At 37.2% G+C, this 16,858-nt stretch overlaps 1 protein-coding gene across 2 annotated transcripts in view; it reads left to right on the top strand.

The window, feature by feature from the left end:
- LOC108677243 (heterogeneous nuclear ribonucleoprotein K) overlaps positions 1-16,858 on the top strand; it is a 76,358-nt gene that overhangs the window by 24,136 nt on the left and 35,364 nt on the right. The window contains exon 1 of one of the 2 annotated variants that reach the window (XM_018165442.2): positions 1,469-3,227. The exons of the other annotated variant lie outside the window; for it this stretch is intronic. Coding sequence (XP_018020931.1) covers positions 1,496-3,227 — 1,732 coding nt within the window. The 5' untranslated portion in view covers positions 1,469-1,495. Of the gene's footprint in view, positions 1-1,468; positions 3,228-16,858 lie in introns of those variants that run through there. 2 annotated transcript variants of the gene reach the window in all.

Genomic DNA, 16,858 nt, shown 5'->3' with positions numbered 1-16,858 from the left:
TACGCACTTAACTGCAACTAAATCAAATTAAATAAAAAAGAGGTCTCTGCTAGAATAACATGGCGGAGCCAGAAATCCAACCAATTTTTAAGGCATATTTCAAGCGCTTTTCAATGACAAGTAATGTCGAATCCAGAAAGCAACAGGAATCAAGCATTAGGAGTGAATTTTAGTTCCGAATGTATTAAAGGCTCAGAGTTACAGTTGGTTTGGGCTCTAATAAGCAAATTTGAATCGATACCGCCATTGGTTATGAGTATATCTTCATTCAAGAACAGGAGTCTTCCATTTTAAAGCGGTTGATCTTAAGTAATACGACCAGGATTATCAAATGCGAGAGCAAGAAGTACCAACTGCACGACACATCTAAGGTTCCAGATGCTGCCACTATCATGTCATGAATGAGTCTTGCATTTAGTGTGGCAGCGAGTGATGCTGCCACTATCATGTTATGAGTGAGTCTTGCATTCAGTGTGGCAGTGAGTGATTGCGAGACTAGAAACGCCTGAATTCATCCATATTTTGAATGATAATGCGAGTGATGAGGCAGTCGGCGCGGCCCAAAGCCGCCTGATTATCACACTAACTTCAGCTCGAATAAATCGCTCATAAAAGACTTGAGTGCAGTAATAAAATAACTGAAGTTGGACGACATAAGAGAATATTGTGGTACGGGTTAATTCTCGTCAGCTCTACGCTTAAGCTCGTGATACTGAAATGTACGTGGAGCTGCTTTTGAAGACTTGAACGCACAATAGCCTATTTGCATTAGTGGACTTAAAAATTAATTCTAACAGATTATTGTAATCTCCTGCATAGATATATGAGAGCTATTAATTCTGGAACGTAACTGATGGAGCGAAATTCAAATCCCAACAACAAAATAGAATTTGAAACGAAAAATGTATTTCGACGTAAGTTAGGTTAGACAATTAGAATTCTCACCTCTAAATTCTTGCTAAGTTTTCGAAAATTGAAGACCGAGATTTGCAAATATTGGCGCCTGCTGAGAAAACTACAATATCAAAGTCTGTCATGGTTCCAGTCTCAGATGCTGGAAAATAGCACTAAATCTTTAATGAAATGTAAACTTACTATGATAACTGATTGTCGTTAATAACAAACTAAGTCGTTCAACTAAAGTAAGTGATAAACTAATAAAATTAAAAGCAATCATTCATGAATTTATCGAAAACTTTGGACAGATTCCAAATTAAGAGCTTCATTTAATATTTAAGCGTGTAGATAATAAAGTATATGGAAGTAGTGGCTTGGCCTTCGGTTAGTACTTTTATATCAGGAATAAATTGAGGTCCTTGCAACTGCGTTCCACATAAATTATCTACTCTGAATTCGAGTCATAATATACTATGAAGTAGCCGTTTAATGTTTGATTGTACAACTATGTAAAAAAAACTTTTATCGGGTGTTTGGCATTTAAATTACTTGACAGGTTCAAAGTTATTTTCGACAGGAAACCTTCTAACGTCGAAGCATGTTTGTCAGCAGTCAGCCTCTGTCTCACTCACAGAAAATCCACGACCCTGGTAGAGTGAAACTTACAGAAGCCGACATAGACGACAATACAGCCAGCGAAGTTTTATTTAATGTTGGGTTGCTGGAAATCGATGCAAATCAAGGAATTTTGGAGAACGAGCTCGACGTAAGTGAGTTGGCTTCAAGTCTCTGCGGAGAAAAGGTCGGTGGTCGGAGACCAGAAGAAACCCTCTCGGCAGAACCAAGCACAAACGATTCTAGTGACTGTGGGAGTCCAAGAGAAGATTCAGTGGAAGACGTCTTGGCATTAGCTAAAGAACGGGAAGAAGAATCAGGGAAGTTATCTGATACATTTGATGATTCTTCGTACGCTGGTTACAATTCCGATGCTGATTCTTCTGAGTCCGCCTGTAAGAAAAATGGACTCTCGAGTTCTGGAATTAGCAATCGCCAGGCTGATTTGCTAGTAAATCGAGTGAACAGGAAGCGGCAAGCAAATGCGAGACTGGGAACAAATGGTGGCCCATTGAAGCAATCTCGAAGTGACGTGTCCCAAGAACCTGACGATGACAGTGACTGTGGCGTACACGGGGAATACGAGCGTACATTGGCCGTGCAATTAAGAGCTGCAGCCATTCTAAGTAACGGCAGCGATCACTCGCTGCAGATTGGCCAGTGCCTAACTTCCACGCATGAAGTGAACATTGGAAGTATCCACACCACACTGAAGAAGAGTCCTAATTTGTTCAAGTTCGGACTTTCTGAGACAAAATCAACTTCAAATAATTCTGACATCTCAACAGATTCTTTGCCGTCACTATTGTCTCTCCCCATCGACCCCCGATTTGCCTCGTACAATCGACCACCACCGTCGCGTCCTAACAGCTACCGATTCCATCACTATGAAAACGATTTAAACACGGAAAGCTCGTACACCTTCACTGATACTTCATACAATTCAACGTTTCAAAACCACCATATGAACGGTCATCAGTCTGCGGTGGAGCTTAAAGCTACTTGTGCTTTCCATGCCCCTCCGTGTCATCAGCCGCAAGCTGAAGGGTCATTTTCTTCAGCTCCTGCTATCAAAATAAGCTTGTCGAACGCTCCTCTGCATCTGCCGCCTCCCAACATACCACCTCCTAATCTTACAAAATTACTGGTTTCCTTTAAATACTCTGGAGAAACTAAGCAATGTGGTCATAACCAAGTAGAAAATCGTCAGGATTCTTTCTTGCCTTTCAGTCACACTTCGGTCTCAAGCTCGTTCCCTTCTCTTCGGGGCTCCGACGAACTGATTGTTAACGGCTTCGTGACTCAGAAGCCACCGAACAGACAGTACGCTCAAGCTCAAAATAACGGACCGCCATGCCCACAATGTTCACATTGTTCGTGTTCAGCAGACAATAAATTCAGTACTTTGGATTCCGACAACAGCCAATTTTTAAGGCACACAAGCGGCTTCACTGCAAGCATCGCACCACCGCCGTCTCAACTGAACAACCTTCCTTCTTCTGCTCAGCAAACACCGCCGCAGGATCAGATCTCTTCGGTTTTGTACTGCAATAATTCGGTGCCTCCCCCTCCTGTTCCCCACTACAGTCTTCCCCAGTTCCCTCCTCCCTCTCTCCCACAGCAGGCATTGCCCTCCATCCTATTTGGTGCCCAGCAGGGAACCAATTATTCGGGCGGTGGAGAGTCCTATTCTGCGCCAGATCACTCGTCCATAGGTTAGTGATAATCAAACCTTAATTATTTGCTCTGTAGTAACATGACTAAATTAATGAAATTTTGTTACTAATGGCACCGTAGGCATAGAGCGGAAAGAGCCTTGTGCTAAAATTAATATATTGAATTTCACCCATTTTTTGTAAGGAATATTTCAGCCGGCATATCAGGTTATCGGTGATGCTTATTTTGGTGCAGCTTCTTACATAAATAATTTAAAAAATTTTCGCAAATTTACACATTCTGCTGTAGACTAAAACTTCAGTTCCCGCGCTGGATATCAACGAACTTCTGTGAGCATTTCGCAAATTTTATGCTTAGATTAAATTGAAAATGGAATTCTATTTGTATTTATTTACATTCTAATTTTGCGTTCTCATTTATTAATTGGATTTACACAACCAAGCTATTTACCTTATTTAATATATGAGAATTAAATTGCTTCCTTGTGGTTTATATATCTTCTTTTCCAGATGAAGAAGTCTCCTAATATTTTTTTATACCAACTATGGTTAATTCTCGCGCAATTTTATTCATTCCCATCTTGAAAAAAAAAACAAATCATTGGAATGATTCCTTTTATACATCGACTTGTCCTCCTTCAGCTATCGAGTTACCCCCAGAAAACCATCGACATTAGGTATTGCGTTTTTTGCTCCTCGATTACTTGTACCGAGACTTTATTAATTCGAATGCACTACTATTGTTGGAATGGCTGATGGCAATCGCCCCTCCAGCAGTTTGTTCTAATTTTTAGTTGGATTTTGTCATTGATATTGATTAAACTACTTGAAAATTTGCACCCTAATAACGGGGTAAGTGCTGGTTGTAACTATAACAGTGATGCTCTAACCTTATAAATTTTTATTATTGATCAGCATTACGAAAACCTTCACTATTGGCGTCGCGAGTTGACGTCGCGTTACCAGCGGTAAACATGAAATTGTTGATTACGGTTAAATAAAATCTCTTTGCTTTTAGTTATCCGATGCGTATAATGGCATGATCGTACAAATAAAAACAAATGTCAACTGTACGCTTCTAGCGGTTTTTCTACAACTTTATGTTCACGAGATTAGAAACGGGAAATGGTCGCGATTATTAGCTTGATTTGAACACTAGATAAACGACAGAATTAGCCGACGGGATAAAGTTCACAATGAATTCATCGAAGACGCATTGATTTATTCGAGAGGCGACGTGGAATCTCCGACATTTCGCTAGTGGTCTTTTTGCGGTGACTGGGCGGCCGATGGAAAGAAAAACTAAACGCGTTCTGTGTCACGTCTGTAGTCTATAGTTCTGTAGACCTGCTGCGAGTGAAGTGTCATGAACAATACTTGCATGAGATTTTCAACCGTCCACTTCATTTTTACACTTTCCTGGATGTCTCTTAGTTTTGATGCCAGGGCTGAAAATGTCAATAAATATGATTCGGTTATATAAGATAAGCTAACATGTTATCGTCAAAATAATCGAATTTCGTTCATATTGTCATATATAATAAGAAACGTAACGGGAAGTTGTAGAAATACAAGTAGTTGTTCTCATTATGGCTAATCTTTTGTTTACTCTGCGGTTTAATTAATAAGAACCTATTTAATAATTTTAGGGATTTTTTCAATTACTCGTTCTATTTGACATTAATCGCAAAAATTACAACATTTACTAGCAAATTTTAAATGAGTGGTATAACTGATGAAAACCTAACATAATATTTTCTTTTTATTCAAAACATTTTCCGAATTAAAAGTGTTAATTCATATTTTTGTTATGCTCTCTAAAACTTTCTGAAAAGATTTGTTCGATCAATAGTCAAAACTCTACGGAAATTACGCCCGGTATTCAAGTTAGTTTATTTTGCACCACACCTCTATAAAAAATTAATTTTCTCCTTAAGAGTTAATGAACTAATACACCAAACGTAAACCTATACGTAGAATTGAATGTTTCTACAGATGATCATGACGAAATATGGTTAATTTGTTCAGTTAATGAGTTCAAACATCCATTTTCGAAATCCTTCATTGGGCGAAGCGAAGCATTGGAAGACCTAACATTCGTGTTAGGTCTTCCAGTAATAATAAATTAGAAGACTATACTTTTCCAGTAATAATAAATTAAGAAGATAAATTCTTCGAGTAAAAATAAATTAAGAATATAAATTCTTCCAGTAAAAATAAATTAAGAATATAAATTCTTCCAAAAATAATAAATTATGAATATATATTTTTTTCGGTAATAATAAATTAAAAATATAAATTCTTCCAGTAATTTTAAATTAAGAATATAAATTCTTCCAGTAATAATAAATTAAGAATAAATATTCATTCGGTAATAATGAATTAAGAATATAAATTCTTCCAGTAATAATAATTTAAGAATATATTTTCTTTCGGTAATAATAAATTAGGAATATAAATTTTTTCGGTAATAATAAACTAAGAATATAAATTTTTCCAGTCATAATAAATTAAGAATATAAGTTCTTCCGGTAATAATAAATTAAGAATATAAATTCTTCTGGTAACAATGAATTAAGAATATACATTTTTCCAGTAATAATGAATTAAGAATATAAATTTTTCAGGTAATAATGAATTAAGAATGTAAATTCTTCCGGTAACAATAAATTAAGAATATAATTTTTTCCAGTAATAATGAACTAAGAATATAAATTTTTCAGGTAATAAAGAATTAAGAATATAAATTCTTCCAGTAATAATAAATTCGAATAACAAGATTGAAACCTTTACATTATGTCAACGACCACTGCTGAAAAGAAAATATTTCTGTACCTTTAATAGATATAAGCAGCCGAACGGAGAATTTTCAAATCCTATTTAAGTTTGTAAAATGTAAGTATACACGCTGTATCTGTGATCAGAAATCATTAAGTTTTAATTTTCGATAAGTACATTTTCGATAAATCATTTACAGCGGCTAGTTTATGATCAAGCTAAACCTTGAGCGCAAAGAACCCAGTGCAATTATAAGTCCTCATCATGGCAGCAGTCGCGGAGTGCAGCGTGCGTGGGTGCGTTATATGCACGTTCAGTTGAGTGGTCCAACACGCGTCACGAGGCTCTAAAATTAACTCTTAGTTCGTGCCTTGTTAGGCGGCTCAACCTGCAGTCATGTCCTAGCTCGCCTGTATTGCGCCTATACATTATTTAAACTGACTGAATTATCCACGTCCTTTACAAAAAGATGTTCATGTAAAGATTAATGGTTGATATTTGTCATGATAACGTATTTATGTATAAATTCATTAATTAATTCATTAATCGTGCCTTGTTAGGCGGCTCAACCTGCAGTCATGTCCTAACTCGCCTGTATTGCGCCTATACATTATTTAAACTGACTGAATTATCCACGTCCTTTACAAAAAGATGTTCATGTAAAGATTAATAGTTGATATTTGTCATGATAACGTATTTATGTATAAATTCATTAATTAAATTTAGAGAAACTGTAAGAGTTCCTCGTGACATCGTCTTTTTCTGTTGCCGGGATGCTCAAAAAAACTCGTTCATTTAATTGCTCAGCACAATAGACTCGCTGCGTCTGCCCACGCATCTCGCAGCGAAACTGCCGTGTTAGGCGACACGATCGGCGAGACCGAACAGTGTCTGCCGTATTGTATACGACCACGTATTGTATTATATACGGCCATACATTGTATACGGCCACGTATTGTATTGTATACGGCCACGTATATTGTATTGTATACGGCCACGTATTGTATTGTCTGCCGTGCATTACACGTATTGTAGTTGTACAGGCCACGTATTGTAGTTATGCAGGCCACGTATTGTAGTTATGCAGGCCACGTATTGTAGTTATGCAGGCCACGTATTGTATATAGTTATGCAGGCCACGTATTGTAGTTATGCAGGCCACGTATTGTAGTTATGCAGGCCACGTATTGTAGTTATGCAGGCCACGTATTGTAGTTATGCAGACCGAGCGTGTGCTGCGTTGCCAAGTATGACAGCGGCGAATGTAACCCTCTACCGTCGAAACAATTATTAGGTGTTTTTCTCCGCGGTATTACGGTACAGCTTTCTTAAACACCCCGCTCAATTAGAAGAATTAGTAATTAAATAGTTTTCACTAAATGATGTAAACACTGCATAACGATAACTGAATGATTCAATACAATAACGTTTTTTCTTGAATAATAAAAAGGTAAAGGAAATCGAAAACTGTAACTAAAAGTTACAGTAACAGTAACTCTCGTTGTAACTAACAGCAGGAGCCTGATGCCAGGTCGTAATTTATACAAATGTATCAAGTTTGTCTGTGCAACGCACAGCCTCTGCACTAAACAAAACAGAGACAATTTCATTATTTCTTACGCCACATTAATCTGTTGTTCATGACGTGGCAATATATCTCCACACAGCTTTATTTTATCTGCATAAACCTTCTGTGTACAAAAATCTGTAAATTACTGGTAGTTAATCAGCTATTTATATCTTTGAACGAGAAAGATTTAGATTAGTAATCTCACTTCTGCGGATTTTTATAAAATATTTCAGAAACCCTTACTCATGAAAACATCGAGAAGATAATAACATAACGCGACCAACAATTTGAAATCTAAGCTGCTTGTTATCGATAGCATTTCCGAAGTGTGGATACTATAATGATTTTAAATAAGTTCAAGAAAACAAAACTCCTACAAAAGTGTGCCATGAGATTGTTTTCATTTTAATTGGCATTTGGGAGTTATCGATTCATTTAAGAAGAAACATATTTTAATCGCTTAATCTAATTAATATTTGGCATTGATTCATGGTGAGTTACACAAATTTCAGGTCCTGGCTCCAGCTAAATTGAAAGTTTTTGAACGCGAATCAACTTGTTTTATTGTACTCGTGCTATTTTATATCACGTAGCTCAATTAACGGCTATGCATTTTACTTTTCTCACGTGCCGATGCTTCTGGCAACTTAATATTCGTGCACGTTGTGTAAACTCGGGCCTCGACGAAAAAATCACGGGCAACCGAAATAATTGGGGGCAGCACTGGTGAACCCGTCACGCTAAATGCGATGTGCAACGATGTCATTATATTGAAAGTTTTTTGTATGGTTAATTACGTGCAGAATATTGCTTGTTTCTTTAATTACATAGGCCATTCTAGCCTGATATTGAAAACAAACCGAAAAGTTCCTATACCGTCGAGGAAAGGATAAAAGTTTCATTCTAAATATTACTCCTGGTCCGAATGAGCGAGTGATATGAAGACCCCATATTAAGGGGCTACAGTTCGATCTCCCGACACTTGTATACAATATATAGCAAAGAATTCACGATGTTTATTGGTGTTCAAGATGTGCTCGAACCATTACAGGTAGTTAGAAACTTTTGTTATTGTTTCATGCTCCACTCACAACTATTTTCTGTTGTGATGCTAGTGACTGGCGCAGGCTAGAAAAAGAATCTAAGTTCAGGGTGATTCAAGGAAACTTCCAGTTTTGTACTTCGCGCAAAGCATCTGAATATTCTGAAAAAAGCGGGCAGCATTACATGCATTTCATTGCAGTCAAAAGCAAAGTCATGAAGCTTTGGTCCCGCCTAGTCAGTTTTCACTATGCATTGGACAAGTGAGCAGCGTGCGTTTGCTGTCGAGGCGTACTCTTCTAATGGCCGTTTCATTATCTCTACTCTAATAAAATTCCATACTCGGTTCCGTATTTGTCCTTCAGGTCGGGATCCTGATCAGAAATCGATTGTTACGTGGGTGAACACATAAATGAATGTCAGGGATGTTTGGTTCCAATAGGATGGAGCCACGGCCCACACAGTGCGATGTTCAATCGATCTTCTGAGACAACATTTTGCAGAGCATCTCATCTCCTTGAGAGGTGCCCTTCTTTGGCCGATCCGATCCGCCGATTTGGCTCCGTGTAAGTTTTTATGTGGTTATCTTAAATTAATGTTTTATCAGGACTGTCCAAAAACTAAACCTCAATAATATGTATATTTTAATGATAACTTTACTAGTTCTTATTTTATTGAGCTTTCATATTAGGAAGTTCCGTGAGCATGCACTCCTTATATTTGAGCATGCAGTGGATAGATTTATTGGATGTCTGAACCTTTCACCTACCATTTATTGTCAAGTTTAGCTATCAAATAACTTAGTTAATTGCGCCAGAGCCATTAACTATTGTACTTGAATTATTGTACCTCTCAATTCTATGTTCCAGTCATTCTTCTTTGGGGATTATGCATAGCGTTCTTCTTTGAAAATTATGCCGATGTATGACTTGGAATGAAGACGCGCCAAAAGGAGTATAATGGAGCCCACAGATTTTTTTCTTCGTGGTGTGGAATAATAATGTAATTTTTTCTTATCGTTATTTGATTTTCTTGTCATAAATTGGCCTCATAAATTGGCCATTTGACATAAATTGGCCATTTGATTTCTTGGCGTGGCCTCACATAAATTGGCCCAATTGAGGCCCCACAGTCTCACACGAAGAAACGAAACACAGATATTATATAAGATTGATAAACATTAATCAGGCAAATAAATCCTTGTCAATTTTTAATATTAACATATAATTTTATTTTAACATAGTGTTAGATGCTGCGTAGTCCACACGAAAAAAATCACGCCCACGGCTATTTTAAATGGCTGCGTTTCTATGTTCTAGTGGCATAATCTTGTGCCCTAGTTTCGGATCGCGTTATTGAACCCTTTGAACAGAAAAATCAAGGTAATGATTGCGATAGCCTAATAAATGTCTTGGTGGTTAGTTATGATACTTCCATTCTAAATTTATTCGCTAGTGTGTCATTCTTCAAATTTTAATAGGCCACGATGTTTTATTTTTGTATTAGTATATCATAAAATTCACGTTTTTTCTAAGCGCTCTCAAAGAAAACAAGCCACGGAGCAGAGGTATTGATTACAGCGGCAACACAAGTACGTTACTGGATGCCTCCCGCACGCACAAGATCTTCTGAACGATGCGCTGTGCTTGATTAAAATTTACTTTGTCAGGACTTTCTGTTCTTAGCTTCTGGAAACCATTATAAATATGTAAAATTGCAATTTTTTATATTTTTACTGTCTTGAATCATGATATAGAAAAGTATAGATTCGAGTGAATGATACGTATCAAACTATCAATGATGAGTCTCCAATGTAACGAATGATAAAAGCTGTAAAATTAAGATCACAATTTAACAATGAAATAAAGAAAATCTATTACCAATTTCTTGATCGAACTCACGAATTCATACATACCAGAAAATATTAACATCCATCTTACGATAAATCTGTTCGTAGACGTATGAAAGAGGCTGAAAGTCTATTTGTGTTTCGAATCCACACGATTTCCGCCATTAAATAAATTTATTATATAGTTCATGGGACAATAATTCATTTTTCAGGTACAATGTTTCTCCCCTTCCATTCTATGAGAGTTGTATTCGTGTCCAGCGTGAATAGAAATAAAGTTTTAGGGAAAGTGGGGTACAATGGGACAAAAAAAATTAAATGAAAAATAAAACAATTATTTTCCTTTCTAAATACGAAATGCTAAATAAAACTTAGCATCACATCCTTGCTTACAGTGCTAATTACGCGAAGATTAGAATTATTCCATAGACTATAACTAACATAAATACAAAATATATACAATGTCCCACAGTACCCCCACCCGAGGTACTGTGGGACAGTCCATGGGACATTGGGACATTTTAACTAATTATGAAATTATCGTCGAATTTGAGGTTGGAATTTCATCTTTATGCTGTTGCGCATATATTAGTGCTGCTAAAAATTCCATTAATGTTTCCAATACTGACTGATACATGAACAGCTGCATCAGGAAATAAAAAAATATCATGAATTTTTTCTATGACTTATGTATGACAGTTTATAATCGTCATTTTCGTCTTTTGGATACGTTATTAAGCCTATATACATACTATGTTTTTGGCTCAGCGAAACCAATTTCTACTAGAACATGATGTCGGAGCTGTGGTGACCATTTTTGTAGCTTCATGTAACTTTGTTAGCTGAAATTCAACTATTTACTTCATTATTCACTGTAATGCAATTATAAAATATTAAATAAAAAATATTATAATATTAAATTTTCAAGCATGAACAATATTGGTCTAATTTCGAATTTATAAAAATCCAATCAACGACAAAAATACTTATACGTTCTATTAGGTTCATTCAAAAATATTGTGAATTTTGTTTAGAGTGCGCCAACACTTTAAATTTACTAGTCATGCCTTAGCTTCATTTTTCTGTTCAACATCGACGTGTGGGCCTTAACTGCTAACAGTGCTGGTTGGTGGCATCATTCTTCAATCCATAAAGAAACATATTGAACCTTTATATTTTTTATCCCAACCTGAACAATACATATTTACGCTGATTAAATTAGGAAAGGGTCGGTCATTTATAACTTCTAAATCCAATCTCATACTCCTTTAGCTCCCTCATTCGTCAGTGGTGACCCAAGAGTGACTCGATCGCAACTCTCTGGGGTTCGAACTCTCTTTCTCTGCAATGGTTTAAAAAATTTTTGAATCTTTTCCTGGCAGTAATTCTTCGCCTAGTGCTTCAGATAAATACTAATGTAAAATATGGTATTTTTCATCTAATGAAGATGACGATGCACACTGTTAGAAAAAACGGTGAAAAAACGGTCCCACTGGCGTTCTAGTGGCCGGTGGCCCCGTGAAAATAAACTGTTTCGCCGTTTTTATCGGATGTTTTACGGATTTCTAGCGTTAAATTAGCATAAAAACAGCGACACGTTGTTTCTTTCACGTGCTGACCGGCCACTGAAACGCCGGTATAATACCGTTAACGGTAATTTTTCTAACAGCATGAGAGTCTGGTAATACTTTCAATGAATATTTTGCTCTGAATTTATTTTTCATATAAATACAAAGGACATGGGACGTGGACACTGTCCTACTTTACTTAAAACCAACATTTAGGAATAATTTGGCCGCCATCTGAATATTAATGAACCAAGTTACTATTTATATCAAGTAATAAATTTTAAACGTACTATATAACAAATAATTACACAGTTAAGCTTTCGTTCGCAAAATACCCGCATTTTATAAATTTATACATGAAGAAAAATATTTATTCGGCTTATCCTGTAACAAAATATGGCTTACTGAGGAATGCAGGAGAGGGCAACACGTCTCTCTGCCTCGTCAATCAATGCACTAACTTGTGTGCTATAACTACCTTATTCTGTTGTTTAACATAAATCATTATTCACAAGAAATTGAACAACAATTAATGAAACAATTATTATTTATGGTAAATAATATTGATAATTTGACTTCCCACTGCATGTGCCCCAATTTCCCCTACTTCGTTCATAAGACTTTTCTAAACTAAGAGTCTCGAATTATGACTCTTTTAGATTTTATTGAAGATAGGTATTGTCAAAAAAATGTTCGCCAAAACTTTATTTAGCATTTCAGCTTACTTATCTTCTTCGCATTGGATGAATTTTTTCTCGTAAATCTGCGACAAAAATGACCTATTCATGGTCTTGAGGCTACAATACTCTGCCTAAATGTCTCTTCTCTACAGCAGAGATGGATTGAGAATAAGACGTAAGCGGTCTGCATCTCGCGCAAAGAATGTGTTTATAAAAAGCGTCAGCCAGATGGCCAGCGTCATCAACACTTAATAAAAAAGTAATAAATAACTCTCATCAACTCAGTACTCACTGCAGTGAGAGACAGTCCAGAGAGCGCATTTTCTCGCCGTCGAAAACGTGAAGTCACGGACAGACTGAGGGACAGACGGACATGGCGAGCACAATAGTGCATTTCTTCCATAACTGAGAAAATGCGCTAAAAAGGGGACTTTCTTCCTACGTTCGATGTTCGGGTTTGTTTTCGGTACTTGCGTGAAACTCGCTGCCGAATGAAGATCCGTCTGATTTGAGTATCAGAAATGGCGTACACGACTCGAAAGGCGTACACGTTCATGACACAATTAGGGGTACACGACACAAAAGGCGTACACGATACAAAAGGCGTATGCGTTCACGACAAAAAAGGACTACGCGTTCACGACACAAAAGGCGTACACGTTCACGACACAAAAGGCGTACACGTTCACGACACAAAAGGCGTACACGTTCACGACACAAAAGGCGTACACGTTCACGACACAAAAGGCGTACACGTTCACGACACAAAAGGCGTACACGTTCACGACACAAAAGGCGTACACGTTCACGACACAAAAGGCGTACACGTTCACGACACAAAAGGCGTACACGTTCACGACACAAAAGGCGTACACGTTCACGACACAAAAGGCGTACACGTTTACGACACAAAAGGCGTACACGTTTACGACACAAAAGGCGTACACGTTCACGACACAAAAGGCGTACACGTTCATGACACAAAAGGCGTACACGTTCATGACACAAAAGGCGTACACGTTCATGACACAAAAGGCGTACACGTTCATGACACAAAAGGCGTACACGTTCATGACACAAAAGGCGTACACGTTCATGACACAAAAGGCGTACACGTTCATGACACAAAAGGCGTACACGTTCATGACACAAAAGGCGTACACGTTCATGACACAATTCTAATTCCGCGTCCTGACCTGTTTGGTGATGTTTGGTTCATCGCTATCTAGGTGTTTACAAGACTGAAATACCTTAATAATTAAATTTTAATCTTCAAATTACTTTCATATAAATAAATTGAACTTAGCGGGAGATGGAGAGCAAAATAATACAAGTAATTTGAAGTGACCATCACGAAGTAACATGTGGCGTTGCTCTGTTGTCACGACGCACACACTTTATAATTTGCCCCCTAACGCTTCGATCACTGTATTCATGATACCAGAGTGATGATAGGGAATGCTTTTCACTGACCAAAGATGACCAGGTGATCATACAGAAGAATATATTAATTATTGAAACGTTGTTATTGGGATACTCTATCATCTCATGCGAACACGAGATCAAATTCAGGAGTATATTTCTGAATCACCTCATTGAATTTTTCTCGGGAATATTGATCAGAATGAACAAATTTCTCCATTAATCACAACTTGGCTCATAATATCTCAGTCAGTGTCAGTATTATTAATTTCACGGGATTCTTTTCAAGTAAAATCAGTTGGCTCGCCATGCTCAAGTCTACGGTGTTGCACACCAGCTGTCAATTTACTTTGAGGATGCAAAGCCCAGTAGGATCATAATGGCACCAATTAATGAATACGAACAGACAATATAGCAAGGCAATAGAGCTAAGCATACATTATAAATATCATGTCACTACATTATCACCATGATCTTTGTCGCGCATTGACTTGCAAATGATTCTGTCGCGTCTTAACAGTATGCCAGCAATGCAATCACAATGTTCAATGCAATCCTGTGAGGTGTCAAGGTGAAATTAGCATGATTATCTATAAATAATTATGAGGCAAATCGTTTTGGCATTACTGGTCGTTAATGTAAACTGACATCAATGTTGCTAATGCGAAAGTTGTCTCAAAGTTTGAATTTTTACATCGTGACATTATAAGCTTTGTCAGAGAAGGTCCATCATTAGTAGAGTCTTTTTAACTATTCCGTCGGAATTATTTACTAGGAATTATATTTATAACAACTACTTTATTTCATTATATACAATAAATTTACTTTTCTATTAAAATTATTCATCCGAAAATCGGCAAATTCATTGAGTCATTAAAAATTCACTCTCATTCTCAGAAATTCGTAAAGGCGGCCAGATACTCGAGAATATTTAGGTCAATCATCAACTAAGCCAGCTACTTGCCAACGCCTCGTATGGATCCATGATAACCGTAGAGCTTGCTACTAGCGACGACCCTTGTCAACTCGCGGCACACGTGGCAGGCAGCAAGAGAGGCCACGAGTCGCGGCCCGCCACCCAATGGACAACAGCCACCCCAATGGACGACGCGATAAGGCTGGTGTCGAGAGTTCGTTGACCTCACAAGTGAGCGCTAAATGCTCAGAGATGTGTCCCCACCTCAGCTGACTTCACCTTCCTGGAACCACATGCCCTGCTGGTAGTGCTCGTCAGTGACATTTTTCTTCTAATTCATTGTTGCCGAGTTGTTTGATGCGACGTTCTGCCGAATTGGCTGCCAGTAGCAACTGCTTTTCAAAAACTTTCTGGATGTATTGATCGGCTAGAGAATCAATCGCGGTCATCCGACTTAGTATTTACTAGCGGCAAATTTAATATAAATGTTGATATACCAGGAGTAAAGTGAAAGATATGATAGTGGGTAGCTGCTTATTAAGTTATTTACTATCAAATAATATTCTGTTGTGCATTTTTATGATTCATAACTTTCACTCAAATTTACTAGCATTGACTAGGATTTGATTCAGATTTTATCAAATTCAAGTTAAGTATAACTTACTTTTTTGACAACAGAATAGCAGAAGGAATTCACATCAGAATAATTACGATTCGGCAAAACGGTGATCGATTGCTGGGTGATCGGTTGAAGTTAGAACTTTGACATCGGACAAACCTCACACTCGAGCATACAGGCGCTGTTTTGGTGATTAATCGACATTATTAGTTGTGCATCAGGTTGGTCAGTCGCCTAGGTTCTGTATGATAATAGTGATCTAAAGTTCTATATCTTAAATGTCATAATATCCACTGTATGACCTCAATATAATGAATGTTATCATAAGTCATTTGACGTGTTGACAAAGAGATCGTTGTCACTACGGGAAGCAGGTTTACAAAGCGTATTTTTAGAAGGCAAAATTCATCATGAACATGTGCCATAAATTTCGGATACTGTTAATAGATTCAATATTTTATTCGATTTTCAATTTACTGTTTTTATTTTGAATACCAAGCTTTTCTTGTCTCCATCCCATGACCGCTACCTTTGCCCCCATAGTAGTGCTTAATACAGGCTCACTATCAATAATTTATTGATCACGATTATTTCAAAACAGTTTCGAATATATTGGTTGTGAACCTCACTGCATAAGTTAGACGCACGATGTATAATGCGACGTTGAAATTTGGATAGATCAACTGCAAATTCTGAAATCGCTCAGAATTAATGCAGATAGCCTAGTGTCATCGAACATTGATATTATGAAAAATTTATGTTCATCTAATATTTAATGATCACAGCAATGTTTTCTCAGTACATAGTCGACAAGTCACCTTAATCGAGTGAAAAGGAGATAAATAACGCTTCTATGTACTAGCAGCATCGTCAACAGTGTTCACATTGATCTAACTTGTTCTATTGTTTCCTTAGTATAGAATATAGATAAATAGATAACAATCACCCATTGCAGGATTCTATGAAAACCAATCGATTGCCTCGCACCTTCGAATGCAAGAACTTAAAACACTCATTTCAGATTTCTAAAATTATTCATCTGTTTCTTCTATATCGTAATTTTAGATGGCGTACGTAATTTTTAAGGAAGAATCTTTTTCGTGGTAGTCTTTGGCAATGAATATCTCAGAACCTGCGCTGACATAAATAATGTACATCGAAGCAACGAAGCCGTGCACAGCATGTGCGCGTGTACGATGGTCGTCATGGCAACGCGATGTCAACACA

The sequence above is a fragment of the Hyalella azteca genome, unplaced genomic scaffold, assembly GCF_000764305.2.
Source record: "Hyalella azteca isolate HAZT.00-mixed unplaced genomic scaffold, Hazt_2.0.2 contig4109, whole genome shotgun sequence".
Classification (NCBI taxonomy): Eukaryota; Metazoa; Arthropoda; class Malacostraca; order Amphipoda; family Hyalellidae; genus Hyalella; species Hyalella azteca.
This window is presented reverse-complemented; position numbering and strand designations above follow the sequence as displayed.